The sequence below is a fragment of the Nicotiana attenuata genome, unplaced genomic scaffold (genome assembly GCF_001879085.1).
Source record: "Nicotiana attenuata strain UT unplaced genomic scaffold, NIATTr2, whole genome shotgun sequence".
NCBI lineage: Eukaryota > Viridiplantae > Streptophyta > Magnoliopsida > Solanales > Solanaceae > Nicotiana > Nicotiana attenuata.
In genome coordinates, this window is record NW_017674583.1 from 13,808 (window position 1) to 35,926 (window position 22,119).

The window sequence follows — 22,119 nt, forward strand, 5'->3', positions numbered from 1 at the left end:
GTTTTCAAACTAACAAGATTTTATTTGTCTTAAACAGGGGCAAAAAATTTTTAATCCACAGGGACCTCCCGTGGAAAAACATGTTCAGAGAGCAAGAACTTCTGTTCAGAATCCTCCAAGAAGGGAGCATGGCTCAGGTAAGTTCATTCTTAGTTCTCAGGACCCTCCTGGATAATGGGATTTGGTCTAAAATTTTCAGGCCCCTCCTGGATAATGGGATTTAGTTTTAAATTTTCAGGACCCTCCTGGATAATGGGATTNCCTGGATAATGGGACTCCTGGATAATGGGATTTAATTTTTAAAAAATTCTCAGGCCCCTCATGGATAATGGGATTTAGTTTTAAATTTTCAGGACCCTCCTAGATAATGAAATTTAATTTTCAGGACCCTCCTGGATAATGGGATTTAATTTAAAAGCTTTTAGGCCCCTCCTGGATAATGGGATTTGGTTTAAAATTTTCAGGACCCTCCTGGATAATAGGATTTAATTTAAAAGCTTTCAGGCCCCTCCTAGATAATGGGATTTGGTTAAAAATTTTCAGGATCCTCCTGGATAATGGGATTTAGTTTTTAAATTTTCAGGACCCTCCTGGATAATGGGATTTGATTTAAAGTTTTCAGGACCTTCCTGGATAATGGGATTTAGTTTTAAATTTTCAGGACCCTCCTGGATAATGGGATTTAATTTTCAGGCCCCTCCTGGATAATGGATTTAATTTTTAAAAAATTCTCCGGACCCTCCTGGATAATGGGATTTAATTTAAATTTTCAGGACCCTCCTGGATAATGGGATTTAATTTAAAAGCTTTCAGGCCCCTCCTGGATAATGGGATTTAATTTTTAAAAAAATTCTCCGGACCCTCCTGGATAAAGGGATTTAGTTTTAAATTTTCAGGACCCTCCTGGATAATGGGATTTAATTTAAAAGCTTTCAGGCCCCTCCTGGATAATGGGATTTAGTTTTAAATTTTCAGGACCCTCCTGGATAATGGGATTTAATTTAAAAGCTTTCAGGCCCCTCCTGGATAATGGGATTTAATTTAAAAGCTTTCAGGCCCCTCCTGGATAATGGGATTTGGTTTAAAATTTTCAGGACCATCCTGGATAATGGGATTTAATTTAAACGCTTTCAGGTCCCTCCTGGATTATGGGATTTAATTTTTAAAAAATTCTCAGGCCCCTCCTGGATAATGGGATTTAGTTTTAAATTTTCAGGACCCTCCTGGACAATGGGATTTAATTTTTAAAGTTCTCAGGACCCCCCTGGATAATGGGATCTAAATTAAAGTTTTCAGGACCCTCCTGGATAATGGAGTTTAATTTAAAGTTTTCAGGACCCTCCTGGATAATGGGATTTAGTTTTAAGTTTTAGCGTAAGCTTTCCCTTTAGAAAATATAATTTAGCTTTAAAGTTATCACTCCTAAGATGACATTGAATTTGAAGTTTTCAGGGCCCTCCTGGATAATGGAATTTAGCTTTTAAATTCTTAGAGCTCTGTAGGTAACATGATCCGATCAACACTCACAAATATGCCCAGATCCCAAACTGGGGCAGAGAAATTTCTTTTGTTTTGTCTGTTTTGTTGTAACGGCAGGCGCCCACCTGGATAACAAGGGAATGCAATTCAAGTTTTTGCAATCAGGCGTCCACCTGGATAACAGGGGAATACATTTCGAGTTTTGGCAATCAGGCACCTACCTGGATAACAAGGGAATACAATTCAAGTTTTGGTAATCAGGCGCCCACCTGGATAACAAGGGAATATATTTCAAGTTTTGGCAATCAGGCACCCACCTGGATAACAAGGGAATACAATTCGAGTTTCGGTAATATCAGGCGCCCACCTGGATAACTAAGGGAATGCATTTCGAGTTTTGGAAATCAGGCGCTCACCTGGATAACAAGGGAATACAACTCAAGTTTTGGAAATCAGGCGCTCACCTGGATAACAAGGGAATACAATTCAAGTTTTGGAAATCAGGCGCCCACCTGGATGACAAGGGAATACATTTCGAGTTTTGGAAATCAGGCGCCCACCTGGATAACAAGGGAATACATTTCGAGTTTCGGCAATATCAGGCGCCCACCTGGATAACAAGGGAATACATTTCAAGTTTTGAAAATCAGGCGCCCACCTGGATAACAAGGGAATACATTTCACGTTTTGGTAATCAGGCACCCACCTGGAGAACAAGGGAATTCATTTCAGGATTACTTTCAATCTGCAAATTCAAGAAGCATCAGGAGCCCGCCTGAAGAACAGGGTCCACTTTTTAGTCTCATGTTGAAGATCAAGTAGAGATTCAAGGAAAGAAGTAGATAGGATCTTGTATTTTTCTTTTGCTGTAATTTTTTCTTTCATTTTTGATGTAATGGCAGGAACCGCGGACCGGAACCTCGACGGCACTTCACTCGATTCTCCACCTCGGTACTCCAGCACACCGAACTACACGTGGCCAGATTCCTTTATACCCAAGGATATGTAGGCAGCTCAGATACCAGGGCTCGGTCACATTCTCTTTTCTTTAGTTTCTGTCTCTCTAAATAAGGGTCGAGTTAAAAAACATGTCTTGTTGATTCTTTGTCTGAAAACTCTTCGCGTTTCCAGTCAAAGAGGGGCAACTGTAGACATGTGATTTTTGACCCTCACCAAGATTTTACATATTTTAACACTTAAATACTTAGTTTAGGTCTAATATAGTTATTTCAACTAATTTTGACTCTTTTACATTATTTTTATCATAAAATTGAAAAATACAAAAAATAGTTTCATTCTTCTCTATTTAATTAAGGTATTAGGTATTTTTGGAAGAATATTATTTTTTACCCATTTTTATTATAATTTAAAAAAAAATACCAAAAATAGCTTCATGTGATAATATAATTTGTTTTAATTAATTAGTAATGATTTTACAATTTTATAGTATATCATTTTAGGAAAGAAATCAATATTTTTAGTCTTGTAAAGCTAAAGGGCCATTTTTAAATACAATTGTAGCCCAAATTTGAAGCCCAAATACCTTACCCATGCCCAAACCCATCAGATTTGTCTCTTATTTTTGAACTAAAAAAAACTAGACCTAGCTTTTCTTCTTCTTTGGAGAACACAACACAAGAACCCTAGCTGAACCCTAACCCCATACCAGTAACGCCGCCGCCAGCCCTCTCCCCAGCCCCATTCCGATCAGTGGTCTTCTTCGCCAAAAGACCAGCGAACTCCTAACGACGACCACCAGTTCTTCAGCCGACTCGCCACAGCCTCCTCTCTCACCAGCCACGCCGCCAGCCTTCACCCTCACCAGAATGACGACCCATCTCTCGCCCTCATACCAACGAACCCAATCTCCACAACCACAAAACTCGTTCCCGCCGACCAACTCCGCGCTGCCGACCCCGTCACCCTTCTGCAACTCTCCAGACACCAACGCCGACGACCCCGATCTCCAGCAGCGGAACCCAGCAACCCTAACGCCCTAGAACCCGCCGGAAATTCACCTCACGCCCTCCTCTAATCCGTCACCCTCACCAACTAAATATGAAAAAACAAAAAAAAAAAAAAACAAAAAAAACAAAAAGGAAACGTGACAGAATCTGAGAGTGAAAATGATTTGAAGTTAGTTTTGATTCAAGTTTCATTTTCCATTTGTTTTTTTAAAAAAAAAATCAGAAAACAAAGAAAAAAGGGGTGTGACAGAACTTATTTCAATGGGGAGGTTGTTGGGTGTGTGTGAACAAAGTCCTACATGGAAAGTAGAAAGAAAAATAATTCTACTTATAAGGAGTTGAATACTCTTAATGGTGTGAGGCCTTTTGGGGAAAACCGTGTGGGCTTGGCCCAAAGCGAAAAATATCATACCATAATAAGAGTATCGTTAGGCCGTTTTAGTGCAACACAGCCCTGGCCACAAAATCTAAATATGATTGTGTAATTAAATAAATGACTTGGTTATATAAATATTTTTAAAACATCCATATATAGAACTTAAACTTCTTTTCTTTTTCAGCATTACTTTCTCACAAAAGAAATTTATTGAAGAATGTTACCTCCTTGGACTAGGTTATCTCCAACTCCCCATTTGCGGAGGGCAAGCAAACATGCTAAAGTTGAAGAAAGGGAGTCCTTGACAAGCAATGAATGGCTAGGATTTAATCCCCAAGATCCATCTTCTCTTTGATTTTCAAGAATCCAATCCAAGCACTGTGGAAAACATGGCTGTTTTACAGAATTTCTTGAAGGTATCATAGCTACCCATGCTGTATCATAAGAAGAAGGAGATAACTCTACTTTCTGAAATGTTTTCTTTATTCTCTCCTTTGCCTCTTCGAAACTATCCTACAAATGAGAGATAGACTAGTTCTTTAATAATAAGATGAAGAATTAACCTAAATAGTTACCGACCCAATCACTTATATTAATAATAATCAACAAATATGTAATATGCATATAAACATTTATAACCAGTATATAATCTATGTATACTAGTTGGAAAAAGGAAGCTATGACTCGACTGGCTATTTGCATAAAGATCTATAATAAGAAAGAAGAAGAAAGGAACAGAAAGGAATGTATAAGTGGGACTTTGGACAATATCTGGTAAAGTTAAAAAAAATTGAAAAGAATTATTTGGAAATTGATAAAAAAGATAAAATTTTGTAAGTGAAAACAATTATTTAACGCGAAATATTCATCAAACTAATTTTTTTTATTAAACATTTCACCATTATTTCCGATTGAACATACTTGCATATTTGTAATTAAAGTCATGACCACCCAGAGGCGGATCCAGGATTTAAACTCTATGGGTTCAACTTTTAAAATTTAATTTTAACATTGAACCCATTATATTTTTAATGTTACAGGTTCAAATCTATTATATATTTTTGCAATTTTAATGAATTTTTACACATAAATTTCTACTATGCGTCTAAAGTTATGGGTTCAATTGAACCCATAACTACCACATTGCATCCGCCTCTGCAAACACCCATTTTGTGCAATTGTTAGTATAGAGGCGGACTCAGGATTCGATGGTCGCGGGGCACTCGACATTCAATATAAATTTCTTACTGCTCATATAGATTGGTACGAGGGCCTATGCTAATATCTGACTATTTTTGAAGAGATTAATTATATAGAGTTTTTGCCAAAATTTCCGGATGCCAGTGACCCCTCAACCTATAGTGTACGTCCGCCTCTGAATTAGTAGGGACATGGACTAGTTCCTTTCAATTAGGCTGAATACATAGACGACCTCCTAAACTTGTTCGGACTTTTCATCTAAACACAACCTTGGTACACATAGATCTGGACTGGTAGATAAAATAGTTGTAGATCGATGGAGCTTTTCAACAGTGTAGTAGTAGTAATTATGTATGTTTAGTACACACACATATACATGTAAACCTATTTGATTGGACACAGAGTTTAAGAAAAAATGAAGAATTTTGAACTTGGATAAAATGAGGCAGATATATTTTGTGTGACTATCAATTATTGAATAGAACTAAATTATTTCCAAATATGAAAAAGGGATCATTCTTTTTGACACAGACTGAAATAGGAAATAAGTTCAGATAAATTGAAACGAGGGAGTATATAATATTTCCTTTGAATCAACAACCCCCTCCCCCCCCCCCCCCCCAAAAAAAAAAAAGAACAGAAAAGGGACTTGTATTACCAGTGATGAAGCAATACTATAGCTGCATGTTACTCCTCTACATGGTCTCTGGCAAATTGTATTTTCTTCTGTAAGAAAACACACACAAAAAAGACACAAATTAGGACATGGTTACAAAAGAATTGAATTATAAAATATATTCTTGTAGTGATCAAAATTATGTGTCTTACTAGTAGATGAACATAATTTGCCATTTCCCAAATTATGGTGAGAAAATGGTAATATGATTTTGCTTCTGTAGCCAAGTATCATTATTTTATTCTAAAAGAGTGGTGGGAGGGAGAGAGAGAGAAAGGAAGAGAGAGCTACTTGTAGATATCCCACGGTTTCTTTACCCAACCTCATCCAAAAAAGTACCAAAAGTACTGATTACGCTAATTCTGTGCCTCACACTATTTTGGCTAGATTACGTAAGTCTAACTTCGTCCCTGAAGTAATTTCCTTAGAAATCTCGTTACTAAGAGCCCGTTTGGCCATAAAAGAAGTTTTACTTTTTTTGATTTTTTTACTTATTTTCGAAATCATTATTTGAGCATAATTTTTCAATTTTTCAAGGAAATAACGAGTAAATTTCATCGGTAGTCATTTTTAAGTTTATAATACAAAAGTCATTTTGTTATTTTTTGTCACATATAAGTTATAAATTCGGCCTAGATAACTAACAGCAATAAAGGAAAATATCACCTGAAAATTTTGAATTTTATACCAGAAATATGACATGACACTCCAAAATAGCTATTTAGCTAAATAAAATATAAATATAATAAATTAATTTTAGAGACCCCATGTTTCTCTTCGTAATATTACTCTCCCTTGTGATTTAGGTAGAGAGAACAATTTGTAGATTTTTTTCCCACGTTTCTTTACCCATTCTTATCCAAAAAAGAACCAAAGTACTGTTTATGTTTTTTTTTTTTTTTGGTAATTAAGACATATATTAAAACACATACTAAGAGTCATTACATATTGCATTACAAGCGGGAATTGTTCTAGGCCACATAGTTCCTAGCTTGTCCCTTTCCAAAATAGAAATAGCAAAAGTAGGAGGACTAAGATAAGTTGTTAAGCTTCCAAAAGTTGTTAAGCTGCTTCCGTTCTTCGCCATTGAATCAGCCGCCTGGTTTGCCTCTCTGTAGATGTGCTGTAATGGCGGGTCACCTGCTCTACTCAATAGGCATCTGCAATCATCAATCAGATTAAAGGCACAGTTCTTGTTATGGGTTAAGTTTATGAGCTTCTTACAATCTGTTTCAATGGTGAGGGGTAGGTAGTTTTTTTCTATAGCTAATTTCAAACCATGCAGTAGTGCTAATGTTTCCATGTAAATATCGGTTGCATGTGACAAACCCATGTTGTATCCCAAAACCCATTCCCCATTGCCTTTTCGTATGATTCCCCCTATTCCGCCTTTACCCGGATTGCCACAGCATGAACCATCCACATTCAGTTTATAGCTGTTTTGTTCAGGTGGGTTCCATTTGATGAGAATGGAATCTCTATATGTGACAGGCCGATTTTGATTTGTGGCCAGGAGTTTATATTCCATGGCTTTGTTAACGATGTTTTTTAATAGGAGAGGTTTGTAATTATTTTTTAATAGATGTGCCAGAGGATAAAAGGGATAACTTCAGACCAGACGAGATATTCATTAAAATTAGTACTTGAGCTACTTTGAGTTTTTAGCCAGTGGTGCAATGTGTACTTATCTGGTGGCTCCGGAGGTAGCATGCTAAAACCTGCTTGAGCCCAGATCGTTTTGGAGTGCTTGCATCTAAAGAGCATATGCATTGTATCTTCCCTCTCAGTGCTACAAAGGTGACAGTTTGGAGAGTTGGTTATATTCCTGTTGAAGAGCATTTGTGCTGTGTGGAGCTTATTGTGGATAGCCGTCCAGAGGAAGAATTTTATTTTATTAAGAGTTTTGATTCTCCATAACCATTTATAGTCTTGAGTATCCCCCACTTCCTTACCTTGTAACATTTCATAAGAGGATTTGATGGTGAAGGATCCGTTAGAGCTCTTGCCCCAGCTATAATTATCTTGGATAGGTTGAATTTGCTTGATGTAAGTGCTATAGATTTTATTCTTTACCTCGGTGGGGAGTTGGAAAGATAAATTGTTCAAGTTAAAGGAGTTGTTGTCAATGATGTCTGATAGTGTTTGTTGCTGTTCGTGTTTCATTAATGGTCCTTGGATTTGGGCTCTTAGTGATTCCTTGGTTCCTAGCCAGCTGTCTTGCTAGACCCTAATTAATTTCCCATCCCCAATTTCCCAGTGTCTGCCTGTTTTACAGATGTGGGATCCCCGGACTATGTTTTTCCATATATGGGAGCCATTTTTCTCCTGAAGATTCCAGCTTTGCTTTGTATTTTTTTTATCATATCTGCTATGAAGTACCCTACTCCATAGACTATTATTATCTTTTTTATATCTCCAAGCTAGGCTAGCACTGAAGGATTGGTTTTTCTATTTTGTTTTGTATAATCCCAACCCCCCATCTTTCTTTTGCTTTGTGGCCGTGTCCCAATTTATCAAATGGCATTTTTTTTTCGGAAGTGCTCCCCCATAAGAAATTTCTTTGTATTTTATCAATGTTCTTTATAGTAGCTTGTGGGAGATTATTAATTTGCATTACATGGTTAGGGATTGCAGCCAGAGTTGATTTTATGAGTGTGGTCCTTCCAGCTATATTAAGGAAGTTGATTTTCCACCCTTTTAGCCGGTTGTTCAGTCGATCGATGATATACTGGAAGTCTTTCTTTGAAGGGTTGGAGAATCCTATAGGGAACCCTAGATACTTTTCAAATTCTCTAGTATGATTTATAGCAAGACAATTGCTAAAGTCGTTCTTTAAATCAATTGGCACGTTCTCGGAAAATATTAGCCTTGATTTGTTAAAGTTGATGGACTGTCCTGAGTGTGCGCAGAATTTATTGAGGATATCTACTATAGAGTTGCAGCATTTTTGGTTAGCATTTGCTAGAAGTATTAGGTCGTCTGCAAAGAATAGATGGGATAGAGGGGGGCTGGATGGGGAAATCTTTACTGTATCCCATCTACAACAGTCGATTTCGTGGTGGATTAGTCGTGATAACATCTCCATGCAGATGATGAAAATATATGGGGATAGTGGGTCGCCTTGTCGGATACCTCTGGTTGGTTTAAAGAATTCCGAATTGGAACCGTTGACTATGATAGAAGTGGACGTAGTAGAGATACAGGACATGATTAGGTCAACTAGATCTTGGGGGAAGTTTAGGGAGATTAGCGAGAATTTTATAAAGGACCACTCCAGCTTGTCGAAAGCTTTTTCCAAATCTATTTTAATCAGCATTTTCCCTTTTTGTTCTTTTATTTTTTTAAAGTGGTTTAGGGTCTCGTGGATAATAATAGCGTTATCTGAAGATCGTCTTCCCTTCATGAAGCTAGTCTGAGTTGGGTGGATTAGTTTGGCCAGCAAGGGTTTGATTCCGTTTACAATAACTTTTGTAATTACTTTATAGGCTGTGTTACACAGGCTTATAGGTCTATATTGCTTTATAGTTTCAGCATTTTGGCACTTAGGGGTTAGGCATATATAGGTGCTATTCATGTCCTCCGCCATTTTCCTCTCCCTAAATGCATTTTGACAGAAGTTAATTAGTGCTTCTTTGGTTTCATTCCAGAATCTTTGGTAAAAGAATGGATGAAGACCATCCGGCCCAGGTGCTTTGTAAGGTTTGAAGGTTTTCACGGACTGTGATATCTTGGCACAGGTCTTTTTTGTCTATGTTATTTAGGGTTGCATAAAAGGACATATAATGACTCGTTTTATGGGACTTGTTATGGCTTGTGGTGAAGAGTTTGTTGTAGTAATTATAAATGAGAGATTTCACTTCTTTTTGGTCGTAGAACCATTTGCCCACTTCATCTTTAAGGCTAAGAATTCTATTTTTTCTTCTTCTTCTTTGTATTGTAGTAATGTGAAAGAATTTTGTGCTCGCATCCCCTTCATTTAACCACTGTATTCGAGATTTGAGTCTCCAAAATTCCTCCTCTAATTTTAGGATTTCGTTTAATTCCTTCAGGAGATTTGTTTCAAGATCTAGAAGGAATTGACTTGTTGTATAGTTAGGAAAATTTTGTATCCCGTTAATTCTAGCAACTAGTATATTTTTTTTGTGGAAAATATTACCAAAGGTACTAGTGTTCCATTCTTTTACGTTTTTAGTAAAGTATTCAATTGCTCCTAGTATATTATCCTGGTTGGTCCATGATTCCTTAACAAGGTTTTTAAATGAAGGGTGAGATAGCCACATGGATTCCAACCTAAAAATGTTATTGCTATGGGAGAAATTCTTGAAGAGGTCTAGTTTTATAGGACAGTGATCGGAATGAATTCTAGTTAAATGAGTAACGTGAGGTTCTTTAAAAAGATTAATCCAGTTTGCGTTAGCTACATATCTATCTAGCCTTTCCATTATTAGAGTTCTAGTTTTTTTCCTTTTATTAGTCCAGGTATATTTTGAGCCCTTATACCCTAAGTCCGTAAGTCCACAGTAGTCTAAACAATTAAGGAATTTTGAAACCCTAGGGTAACTAATAGGGAGGCCTCCGAATTTTTCATTTGATTTGGTGACTTCATTGAAGTCTCCTGTGACTAGCCAGGCCCCCTTAAAGCTATTTGCAACTGTTTTTAAATTATTCCATAGAATAATTCTTTCTTCTAATAAGTTACTAGCATAAACAATAGATAGTAGCCAAGGTTCTAAGTTAGAATTGTTTACCTTGATCATGGCATGAATCTCTTGGTCAGTTGTTCCAATTCGGTCCACCGAAATATCTCCTACATTCCACATCATAACCATGCCTCCCGAGGTACCTTGTGCTGCTACTTGTGCCATGTTAGTGAAGCCGAAACTGTTCATGAGAGTTCCATGGTCCGCTAATTTTGTTTCCAATAGTGCTACTAGGAAAGGCCTGTTATAATCTAGCATCGACCTGAAAGTTCTTCTAAACTCCTCATTCCCCGCTCCTCTACAGTTCCATACAATCATACTCATTGGTCTAGATGGGGGTGGGGTGTTCTCCTCCGCTTGTGCATGGGGTGGGCTCGCCATGTTCATGTTGGCGTACATCGTCGGGATCATTACTATTCCGTATTTGTAGATTGTTGGTGCTGTCAATTCCCTTATATTGATCGAGCATTTCCTCAAATTCAGCGGGCAACGTAAGATTACCCTTTTTTCTCTTCTTTCCTTGAACACTAGTATTTTTGACGTGTGTAGCATAGCGTATTCCACTCTTTGTGCTGTTGATGTTCCTTCCCCTTCGCCCTCCCCGTCCGTTAGTTGCATTGTGGGAGTCGGGACAGATTGTGTGCCTCACACCTTATTCTGGCTAGATTGTGTTATCCGCTCGTCTAATCGTTGTCCCTGAAGTAATTTCCTTAGAAATCTCACTACTAAGGGCTTGTTTGGAAAGTCACCTTATAATTATATTTAGAAGTAATTAGATGTAATTATACAGTTTAATATATTTGTTTAATCAAATAATTACTTTGTCAACAAGAAACTGAGTATAATTAAAAAGGACCAATTACACCAGACAATTATCAAGGAGGGGCTAAAGTATTGGAGGTAGTTACATGGTGTAATTACATAATAATTTTATATATATATATATATATATATATATATATATATATATATATATATATACATATATATATATATATCAATTATATTCTTGTTTCTACTTTTTCTATTCTGATCCATTTCATTGATTTGCAAATCCTTACATTTTTTCTTCCTTCTTTTTCTTTCTTATCAGTTTTCTTTATTTTCATTAGCGCTTACGCTACCCAAGCGGGCTTGGATTAGGAGATTAGGAGGTGTTCTGGGAGGATTTAGATGAAGTGGTGCGTCGTATTCCGCCCGTGGAGATGTTATTTATAGGAGGGTATTTCAACGGGCATATCAGGACGTCTGCGTGTGGCTATAGAGAGGTGCATGGCGGCTTTGGCTTTGGGGTTAGGAACGGAGGTGGCACTTCTCTTTGGATTTCGCTAAGGCTTCTGACTTGCTGATTTCGAACTCCAGTTTTTCGAAGAGGGAGGAGCATTTGATTACTTTTAAGAGTACGATGGCTAAGACTCAGATTGATTATCTCCTATTCAGGAGGTGTGATAGAGGGCTGTGCAAGGATCGAAAGGTTATTCCGAGTGAGGAACTCGCGACCCAACATAGGCTCTTGGTGATGGACGTCGTCATCATGATAAAGAGGAAGAATAAGGTGGTTCGGGGTCATCCGAGGATTAGGTGGCGCGCCTTGACTTTGGACAAAGCTCAGGAGCTGGAGGGGAGGTTGTTGGCTATAGGGGTCTGGAGGAGTAATGTGGATGCAAGCGGTATGTGGACAATGACGGCGAACTGTATAAGGGAAGCGGCGGGAGAGGTGTTAGGGGTCTCGAAGGATTACTCGGGTGGTCACAAAAGCGACTAGTAGTGGAACGTCGAGGTCCAGGGAAAGGTGGAAGAAAAGACAGCGGCGTACCGAAAGTTAGTGGAGAGTACAAACGAGGAGGAGAGGCAGACGAACATAGATAGATATAAGAAAGCTAGGAAGGTAGCGGTCACGGAAGCTAAGAATGCAGCATTTGGTCGCCTATACGAAGAAATATGGGACAAAGGCGGGGACAAAAAGTTGTTCCGGCTGGCCAAGGTGAGAGAGATGACGACTCGTGATCTAGACCAAGTGAGGTAAAAATCAAGGACGAGGAAGGCAGAGTGTTGATGGAAGACGCTCAAATTAAGCGGATATGGCAGACGTACTATCATAAGTTGCTGAATGACGAGGACAAAGACATTGTGTTATGTGAATTGGAGCACTCCGACAGTCACCGAGATTTTAGCTCTATAGGCGCATTAAAGTCGAGGAGGTTGTGGGGCTATGTGTAAGATGAGCAGGGGAAGAGCGACCAGGCCAGACAAAATTTTGGTAGAATTTTGGAGGTATGTGGGTAGAGCAGGAATGAAATGGCTAATTAGGCCGTTTAATGTTATTTTCAGGACGAAGGAGATGCCAGAGGAATGGAGCTGGAGTACAATGATACCGCTATACAAGGACAAAGACGATATCTAGAATTGTAACAACTATAGGTTTGGAGACGGACACTTAAGTCTAAAGGTTTCAAGTTGAGCAGGACTAAGACAAAATACGTGTAGTGCAAGTTCAGTGGTAGATCGAGAGAAACAGATATGGACGTGAGGCTTGCCTCTCAAGTTATCCCCAAGAAAGGTAACTTCAAGTACCTGGGGTCGGTTATCCAGGGGGATGAAGAGATTGACGAGGATGTCACGCACCGTGTAGGGGTGGGGTGGATGAATGGAGACTAGCATTTGGCGTCTTGTGTGATAAGAAAGTGCCTCCGAAACTTAAAGACAAGTTCTATAGAGCTGTGGTTAGACCAGCCATATTGTATGGCAGAGTGTCAGCCAGTCAAGAATATTCATATCTAAAAGATGAAAGTTGCAGAAATAAGGATGTTGAGATGGATGTGCTGTATTGGTAGAAAGAAAAGACATGACATGAGGACTATCAACAAGTTGACGGGGCATGACACATGGAACATCAATGTAAGGACAAGTGACACTCTTAATTAGACGAATGAAAGAATGGAGAAAAGGCACGAGAGAAACACCCACGAGGTTACATTAAGGAAAGATCCAGGCCAGACAGCTGTGAAAGGAGAAACATGAGCAAAATAAATGAAGGCTGCAAAGAAGGGAAGATACACGAACTTAATGTAAACAAGGAAGGCAAATCGGTAGAGGTACAAGGAATCTTTAGTCATAAATGTATCCATTACGGTAATATATGGTAACAGAAAATCAATACAATTAATATCATTAGTGAGCCCAAATTAAGAATGGGAACCTTTATAGTTGTATGCTCCTATATAAGGACAAAAGTCTCATTTGTAATGGAGGTGACGATTATTATTGAAATCTACACTATTATTCTTTGCTTATTTCTCCAAGCTTTAAGCCTTAATTTTGGGCAGTTATTATTAGTTCATTGCTTATTCTCCTTTGTCAATCATTTCTATTCTTTGATCTATTCTTCCAAAATTATTGGGAAAGTGAAGTATGTCTTGGTTATCAGTAACCCGATTTCTTCTAAATATTAACTTTGACCGAGAAATCTATTTTTGGTTAAACAAATTGGTTTCGTTGCCGGGAATCTGATAATCTGTTCACTTTCCAATCTTTAACAATAAAATATGTCTACCATTAACGACAACAACCAGCTGAACCAACAAGGTGCAACTCCATCACACTACACACCAACGGGATCCCCTCAACAGTCACGTGGAAGTTCGCCTGCAAGGTCCACTTCTCGCGCTGATGATCGATAGGAAATGACCAAACTATGGAGCAAGACGCTCTAAAGCAATTGATTGCGGAGCACGTGAATAATGTGCTATAGGCTTTTGTTAGTGAATTACCTAATGCGGTGCAAAATCCTCCAGCTGTTAACACGGCAACTCTGGAAAACCCGCGTTTAGGGCTTGATAATTCTGGAAGTGGAGAAAATCCTAATGAATCCGTGATGGGGGTTCAGGTACTCCAAATAATTCTAATTTACAAAGCTTAGTGCTAACTTTGCAGAAACAGTTGAAAACAGAACGATCATATAGAGCAGATACCAGGCTTACCACCTGCAATCAAAGGGGTAGATATAGACAAGTATTCACAACAACCCTGGAAGCCAAGTGCAGCACCTCTACCAATTCCTAAAAAGTTTAAAATGCCTGATGTATTGGGGAAAATAAATATTACACGTGGAATTAATTATGTGGCAGACATGGCAAGACAAGTGGATCACTAGAAAAGTGACAGCTGGAGAAGAGTACTTAAAGAGATGCGAGTTTTAATAGGTACGAGCAAAACGTCTAAGAGAAAAGAAGAAATGGTTGCTCGAGTCTCTTTGTAATTTGAAGAGACACCGGTGGAGTGAATCAAGACAGCAAAAAGTATAGATTCATTAATCTTCAATTAATGAGCATGAATGATTAGAACCGTTACAAAATCTTCACGAAACAGTTACGATTGCTAATTATAACATTTCATTAGTGTCACTAAACGCTCATAATGACTCGATTACAAAAGAGAAGAGACGTTGTACCTAGAAATAGCTATAAAAGGAAGAAAAATGTCATTTGTATGGATACGTTCTGGTTATTACTGGAATACACTTATCTACTTTTGCTTTATATTGATTGCTTTGCTATTTCTTACTCTAATTCTCCTTTCTCATTGCAAAAATATTCCTTTTCTTGATTATCAGTAACCCGTGTACTTCTAATAATAAGCTTTGACCGAAATTCCTATTTTCTGGTTAAACAAATTGGTTGCGTTACTGGAAATCTGATAATCTTTTTACTTTCCAAATCAATTCTTCTGCCAAAAAATCATGTCGAACGTCAACGACAACAACTAACAAAACCTACAAAATAAACAAGGAGATGGAACTCCAACCCCCTCACCACGAAACTCTCCTCGACAATCTTGAGAAGGGACACCTGACAGATCTGAATCGAATATGAATGACCAACATGAGAACGATCAAGCTATTGACGCAACATTGAAGATATTAATCGCCGAACAGGTCAACAATACTCTTCAAGCTTTTGTCAATAGGCTGCCAACTGTACCACCAACTCCACCTCCAAACAACACCGCAACCATAGAGAATCCACGCTCGGGACTTGCTAATTCAGGCAGAGGAGGGACACCCAGCGAATCTCGCGATGGAGGGCCAGGTATCCCAGTTAATTCTGATTTACAAAGTTTAGTACTAACTTTGCAGAAATAGCTCAAGGAGCAGAACCTGGTGTGCCACCTATAATCAAAGGAGTAGATATGGAAAAATATTCTCAACAACCTTGGAAGCCAAGTGCCGGTCCTTTGCCTATTCCAAAAAAGTTTAAGATGCCTGATATCCTAAAATATGATGGAACAATTGATCCATGAGATCACGTAACCGCATTTACAACTGGTGTGAAGGGCAACAACTTGACCAACCAAGAGATCGAATCAATATTGGTCAAAAAATTCAGTGAAACCCTCACGAAGGGAGCATTGACATGGTATTCTCTTTTACCTGAAAATTCCCTTGATTCTTTTGCTGAGCTTGCAGATTCATTTATAAAAGCACACTCGGGAGCTCAAAAAGTTGAAAAAAGAATGGAAGACATTTTCAAAATAAAATAAGGAGATACGGAGTTAATCAGGGAATTCGTAGACAGGTTCCAATGTGAAAGGATAATCCTGCCACGTGTACCTGACAATTGGGCGGCTATGGAATTTGCTAGTAATTTAAATGAAAAAAGCTCGGAATCTACGAGAAGACTCAAAGAAAGCTTACGAGAATTTCCCGCAACAACTTAGAATGATGCTTACAACAGGTATAGCACGAAGCTGCGGATAGAAGAAGACACTATCATTCAATCCTGGAGAGATGAAAGGGTGAGTTCAAGGCAACCACAACTGAAAAAAGGTCCGGTAAGAACAGGTATGAACCTTATATGGGACCAGCAGGAAGGGATTCACGTTCGAAACAAGAAAACCCAAGGTATGATTCCAGATCAAAGGATAGAGATTCGGGTTCATCGTCTCGGTTCGGAAAGGAACGAAATATGCGAGATACGCGAGACAACGATGGAAGTTCAAATGCAAAATTTGGAGGTTATAGTTTTAAAGTTAGCACGTCCGAGTTGGTAGCTGTTCTAAGAAGCATGGGAGATAGAGTGCGGTGGCCAAATGAAATGAGATCAAACCCAAACAGGAGAAACCCCAATTTTTTGTGCGAGTTTCACAGCAATCACGGTCACAAAACAGCAGATTGCAGACTACTGCAATGTGAAGTAGAGCACCTATTAAAACAAGGTTACTTAACCGAATTGTTTAGTGAGAAGGGTAAGCAAGCGTATACGAAGAATAGACAGGAACCATCGAAACCTCCATCACCGAAGAGAACGGTTAATGTCATAAGTGGAGGAGAGGAGGTCAACGTCGTAACATATACGACAGCAAAGAAGGTGTCAAAAATCACAGTCACCCACGGGAAGCGAGTTTGTCAAGTTTTGGAAGAAGATAGTATAACATTTGATGATGCAGACGCAGATGTTGTGTTGAACCCACATAATGATGCTCTGGTAATATCTTTACTTGTACATGATACTAACATAAAACGAGTTTTGATTGATTCAGGTAGTTCTGTAAATATCATTCTTTTAAGAGTGGTAAACGAGATGCAACCCGATGATAAATTGGTACCCAAAGCACGGGCCTTGTCTGGTTTTGACAACTCGAGCGTTGTAATAAAAGGGGAGATAATACTCACCACATTCGCAGAAGGAGTAGTTAGAGATACTAAATTTCAAGTGATAGATATGGACATGGCATACAATATGATTCTCGGCAGAGCGTGGATTCACGAGATGGATGTTGTTCCGTCTACCTTACATTAGATTATCAAATTCCCTTCACAATGTGGAATAAGACAAATACGTAGTGATCAACAGGCTTCCCGAAGCATTAACTCAGTGGCAGATTCAAGCGTGAAGAACGACGTTGCAGATGAAAAATAGCAATTACAAATTTCAGTTGAGGATTTAGCAACACAAACCTCAACTGTAGATGGACAAACAAATGTAGACTCAAGGCCTAATACTATTCAAGAACCAGAAGAAAATGAAAACATCAAAACAACAATCGAGGAACTGGAAGCTGTGGTATTATTTGTACATTGGCCGTACAGAAAAGTCTACATTGGAACCAACCTCAGCCCGGAGATGAAAAATAAGTTAATTGAATTTTTAAAAGCTAACGCAGATTTCTTTGCTTGGTCGCATTGAGATATGACAGGTGTACCACCGGAGGTAATGACCCATAAGCTGAATGAAGATCCAACATATCCACCTGTCAAACAGAAGAAAAGGAAGCAATGGTCCTTCAAGAATCAGGTGATTCAGGATGAGGTACAAAAGCTCTTAAAAATTGGGTCTATCCGCGAGGTAAAATATCCTAATTGGCTAGATAATACTGTAGTGGTGCCCAAAAAGAATGGTAAGTTGCGAGTTTGTGTAGATTATACTGATTTGAATAAAGCTTGCCCTAAAGATTCTTTTCCACTACCACACATAGATCAACTAATTGATGCTACTGCAGGACACGAACTATTAAGTTTTTTAGATGCCTATTTAGGGTATAATCAAATAAAAATGGATCCTTCAGATGAAGAAAAAACTTCCTTTATTACAGACAGAGGAATGTTATAAAGTTATGCCTTTTGGCCTAAAGAATGTAGGAGCTGCGTACCAAAGGTTAGTAACTAAGATGTTTCAAGAACATCTGGAAAAAACCATGGAGGTTTATATCGATGATATGCTAGTCAAATCACAACAGGCAGGGGATCATATTCAACATCTGTCAGATACGTTTCAGATTCTTCGCAAATTCAATAGGAAGTTAAATCCCAAGAAATGTGCATTTGGCGTGTCGTCAGGTAAGTTCTTAGGTTTCCTTGTTTCTAACTGTGGAATTAAAGTAAATCCCGCGTAGATTAAAGCTATTGAAGAAATACCGGATATACTCACGAGCAAAAAAAAAGTGCAGAGGTTAACAGGTAGGATAGCAGCGTTGGGAAGATTTATTTCTAAATCTTCGGAGAAAAGCTTTAAGTTCTTTTCAGTTTTGAAAAAGCAAAGTCAATTTGAATGGACTGAAGAATGTCAACAAGCGCTCAAAAATTTAAAAGCATACTTGTCAAACCCACCCTTGTTGGCTAAACCAAAGGATGGGGAAAAGCTGCTCATCTACCTCGCTGTTTCAGAAGTGGCGGTAAGTGCCGTATTTGTTCGAGAGGACAGAGGTAAACAATCTCCGATTTATTATGTTAGCAAGACTTTATTGGATGCTGAAACTCGATATCCTCATCTAGAAAAACTTGCTTTAGCATTAATTATGGCATCTAGAAAATTAAGGCCTTATTTTCAATGTCATCCTATCTCCTTGGTAAATGCTTATCCTCTACGTAATATATTGCATAAGCAAGAGTTATCGGGTAGGTTAGCTAAATGGTCTATAGAACTAAGTGAATATGACATCACATATCAACCTAGAACTGCAATAAAATCACAAGTTTTAGCAGATTTCGTGGCAGACTTTAGCCCAGGCATGGTAACAGAAGCGAAAAAAGAATTGCAGGTCTTTAACAGGTCTAATCCAGCTACTTGGACCCTATTCACCGATGACTCTTCAAATGTAAAAGGAGCGGGTTAAGGCATTGTCCTAATCCCACCTACAGGAGAGACTATACGACAAGCCATAAAATGCCATCCTATTACTACTAATGAAGCAGAATATAAAGTTGTGATTGCAGGTTTAGAATTGGCACGAGAGCTCGGAATAGAGAAGGTCATAATCAAAAGCGACTCGCAACTCGTAGTTAATCAAATGTAGGGGACATATATAGCTAGAGAGGCGAGGATGCAATAGTATTTGGAAAAGGCACGAGATTTGATAAGACAATTCCAAACTTGGAAAATCGTGCAGATACCAAGAGACGAGAATGTCGAAGCAGATGCGTTAGCTAATCTTGCATCCGCTGCAGAAGTGACAAATGAAGAGAATGCTTCTGTAATACATTTGTTTCATTCGGCACTTGACCAAGATAAAAATGAGGTAAATTCCAGTAATTTAACTTGGGATTGGAGAAACGAGATTGTCAATCTTTTGCATTACGGAATACTACCCGAGGATAAGAAAAAGGCTCAGGCACTTCGTCGAAAGGCTTCTCGTTACTGTTTGGATCGAGGCAATCTATATCGAAAAATGTTTGGTGGCCCTCTATCAAGGTGTCTCGGACCTTCTCAAACGGAGTACGTGATGAGATAAGTACTTGAAGGACATTGTGGGAATCATGCCGGAGGAAGGTCCTTGGTAAAAACTTTAATTAGAGCAGGGTATTACTGGCCAAAAATAGAAGAAGAGGCAGAAAATTTTGTGGCCAAATGTGACAAGTACCAAAGATATGGTAACAACATACATCGACCAGCAGAATTATTACATCCGGTTGTTGCATCGTGGCCTTTTATGAAGTGGGGGATGGATATCGTGGGCTATTACCACAGGCCAAAGGCAAGGTACGATTTTTATTAGTACTCACTGATTATTTTACTAAGTGGGTGGAAGAAGACGCCTTCAAACAGGTACGAGAAAAAGAGGTCCAGGATTTCATTTGCGAAACATCATATGTCGGTTTGGAGTTCCAAAAGAAATCGTGTGCGATAATGGCCCGCAGTTCATAGGTGCTGCCACACCTCCTTTTTCCTACCCCCGAAAGGGATATACAAGGGAGTTATTCCAATTAAAGTGACAATCGAAACAGGATTATTTATATTAAATTCAGAGTCGCCACTTGGGATAATTTATGGTATCCCAAGTCACCGGTTTAGAATCCCGAATCGAGGAAGTTAACTCTTATCTATGGTCTGCGAACACAAAAATCCGGATAAGGAATTCTGTTAACCCGGGAGAAGGTGTTAGGCACTCCCGAGTTTCGTGGTTTTAGCACGGTCGCTTTGATCATACTTGGCTTAGTTAAACTATCTAATTACTCATTTTAGAACCTATGTGCATTTGCCTCTTTTAATTAAGAAATTATCTTAAAACAGGTCACGCGCACGTGTACCCATTTGTTTGGCGCGTCAAAAATCATGTCACACATACGTGTCCACGATTAGTGACGCTTTATTATTATTAAGAATGTTTAGTCGAAGTTGCGCGAACGCATACTCCAATTTCGTTTTTTAGGATCGTAATTATGTCACGCGAACGTGTACACAATCACGATAATATATTAAACGTGCCTAAAGCAAACTACGAACATTTATTTTTAAACTAAGTTATAATATTTGTGAGGGCCATGGGTGATCTAATGATGGATGGCACACCTCAATCCATTTTTAAGAATTGTACTTAACTACAATAGTCTAAAGATGTTCCGTTTTAATCTAAATAAAATTAAGGCTGACCTTACGATCGTAGAGTTTCCAATATTAGCGTCATCAGCCTGCTGGCTTGAATTTTTACTTCTTTTAGCTACCAAGCCGACCTCATCAGTTGAATCTACCACAAAATGCAACTGCTCATCATTTTGCCCGAACATCATTTTCTCTCCTCCACAAACAGTACTTCCCACCATATTGGCATCCATTGGAAGAAATGTTCCAGTATTTTGTTCTGTGTAACTCAATCCTTCAAACGGTGCATAACTTTGAGACATGGAATTAATTTGCGAAGATGCTGCATAGGAGGCAAACATCTGCTCTGCTGCACTAGGGCTAGTGCACCATCTAGTGTAAGCATCAAGATTCATAATCTCCATAACATTGTTGAATGAATCATCTACATTTGAAGACCTTGCACTAACATCAAACGAGACAACACCCTCTATTTGACCTCTCGGAGAGGCCCAAAAACCAACCCCCCTTTCCATTTTAAACGAGAATAACAAAAAAATTTCCAATTAGTTAACCAAATGCTATAGAACGCTCAAATAACTCAAGCTATTACAGTCTATTACTATCGGCATTCCCAGAATCTAATATCTGAAAATCAAGATCATCTTATTCCTTTCAAATCCACAATCCAACAACTTAAAAAAAACTGAAACAATCTCATACAGAAATTCCAGAAATCGAAAATCAAAACAGGGCGCGGACTGAAATAACCTTGCCGTAGACCCTCAACGAACTCGGATCTCGCTGGAAAACTCGAATTACACCAAAACTCGCAGGAACTCGGACCTCTCGCCTTTCATTTCATTTTGTTTCTGTCCTTTACGCTGTGTATTCTGTTTCTTTTTCCGAACTCCCAGAAATCCATCCATTTATGTCTGTGTGTGCGTCCATTTATGAAGCTCAGGCTCCATGGAAATGACTGGGATGGAGCTTTTTGTTGGTTCTGTTTTGTCGAAGAAGAAAGAGTTCAAGTGGGGGTTCTGAGTTTTAGGCGTTGCGGCTGGTTTGGTTGGTAGTGTTCTGGCGGTTTAGGGTGGTCTTTTTGGGTGTGTTGATGGCTGAAGAAGATGAAGAAGAGAGGTCTAGGTTGGGGTTCTCTTTGTATTGTTGCGGCTGATTTCTTAGAGAATAGAGAGTTCCCTTTTAGGGTCGTTTGCGGCTGTATTTACAACAACTTTTGCTCTGTTTTTTGGGAGGGAGATGAAGTTTTTCTGTGTCCTCTCTAAGGTTGGAATGTCGAAGGGGTGTGTCGAGGGTGGTTGTTTGGCGTGGAGGTCTGGAGACGGAGGGTTGTGGCGATGGTGGTAGACTGGCGACGGGGAAGGGGCTGCTGATGGGGTCTCGATGATGATGATCTTCAGGGGTGGAG

At 38.8% G+C, this 22,119-nt stretch overlaps 2 protein-coding genes across 2 annotated transcripts; one reads left to right on the forward strand and one right to left on the reverse strand.

The window, feature by feature from the left end:
• Positions 1 to 4,014: 4,014 nt before the first annotated feature.
• On the reverse strand, positions 4,015 to 6,003 carry LOC109218947 (cis-abienol synthase, chloroplastic-like). Its single transcript, XM_019383344.1, has 3 exons — positions 5,851 to 6,003; positions 5,681 to 5,748; positions 4,015 to 4,335 (listed from the first exon to the last, which is right to left on the reverse strand). The coding sequence occupies exons 1-3, from the start codon at positions 5,930 to 5,932 to the stop codon at positions 4,030 to 4,032; spliced, it is 456 nt and encodes a 151-aa protein (XP_019238889.1). The 5' UTR covers positions 5,933 to 6,003; the 3' UTR covers positions 4,015 to 4,029.
• Positions 6,004 to 16,361: 10,358 nt separating this feature from the next.
• On the forward strand, positions 16,362 to 19,623 carry LOC109218946. The gene is made up of 3 exons (XM_019383343.1): positions 16,362 to 16,880; positions 19,282 to 19,365; positions 19,450 to 19,623. Exons 1-3 carry the CDS (start codon positions 16,362 to 16,364, stop codon positions 19,621 to 19,623), a joined length of 777 nt encoding a protein of 258 aa, XP_019238888.1.
• Positions 19,624 to 22,119: the final 2,496 nt, after the last annotated feature.

Coding starts and splice junctions, on each gene's coding strand:
- LOC109218947 (XM_019383344.1), bottom strand. CDS start 5,932: ATGATACTTGGCTACAGAAGCAAAATCATATTACCATTTTCTCACCAT. Junction 5,749..5,850: donor CAAATTATGTTCATCTACTA/GTAAGACACATA, acceptor GTTTTCTTACAG/AAGAAAATACAATTTGCCAG. Junction 4,336..5,680: donor ATAGTATTGCTTCATCACTG/GTAATACAAGTC, acceptor TCTCATTTGTAG/GATAGTTTCGAAGAGGCAAA.
- LOC109218946 (XM_019383343.1), top strand. CDS start 16,362: ATGCGAGATACGCGAGACAACGATGGAAGTTCAAATGCAAAATTTGGA. Junction 16,881..19,281: donor ACCCACATAATGATGCTCTG/GTAATATCTTTA, acceptor AAAATCGTGCAG/ATACCAAGAGACGAGAATGT. Junction 19,366..19,449: donor CAAATGAAGAGAATGCTTCT/GTAATACATTTG, acceptor TGGAGAAACGAG/ATTGTCAATCTTTTGCATTA.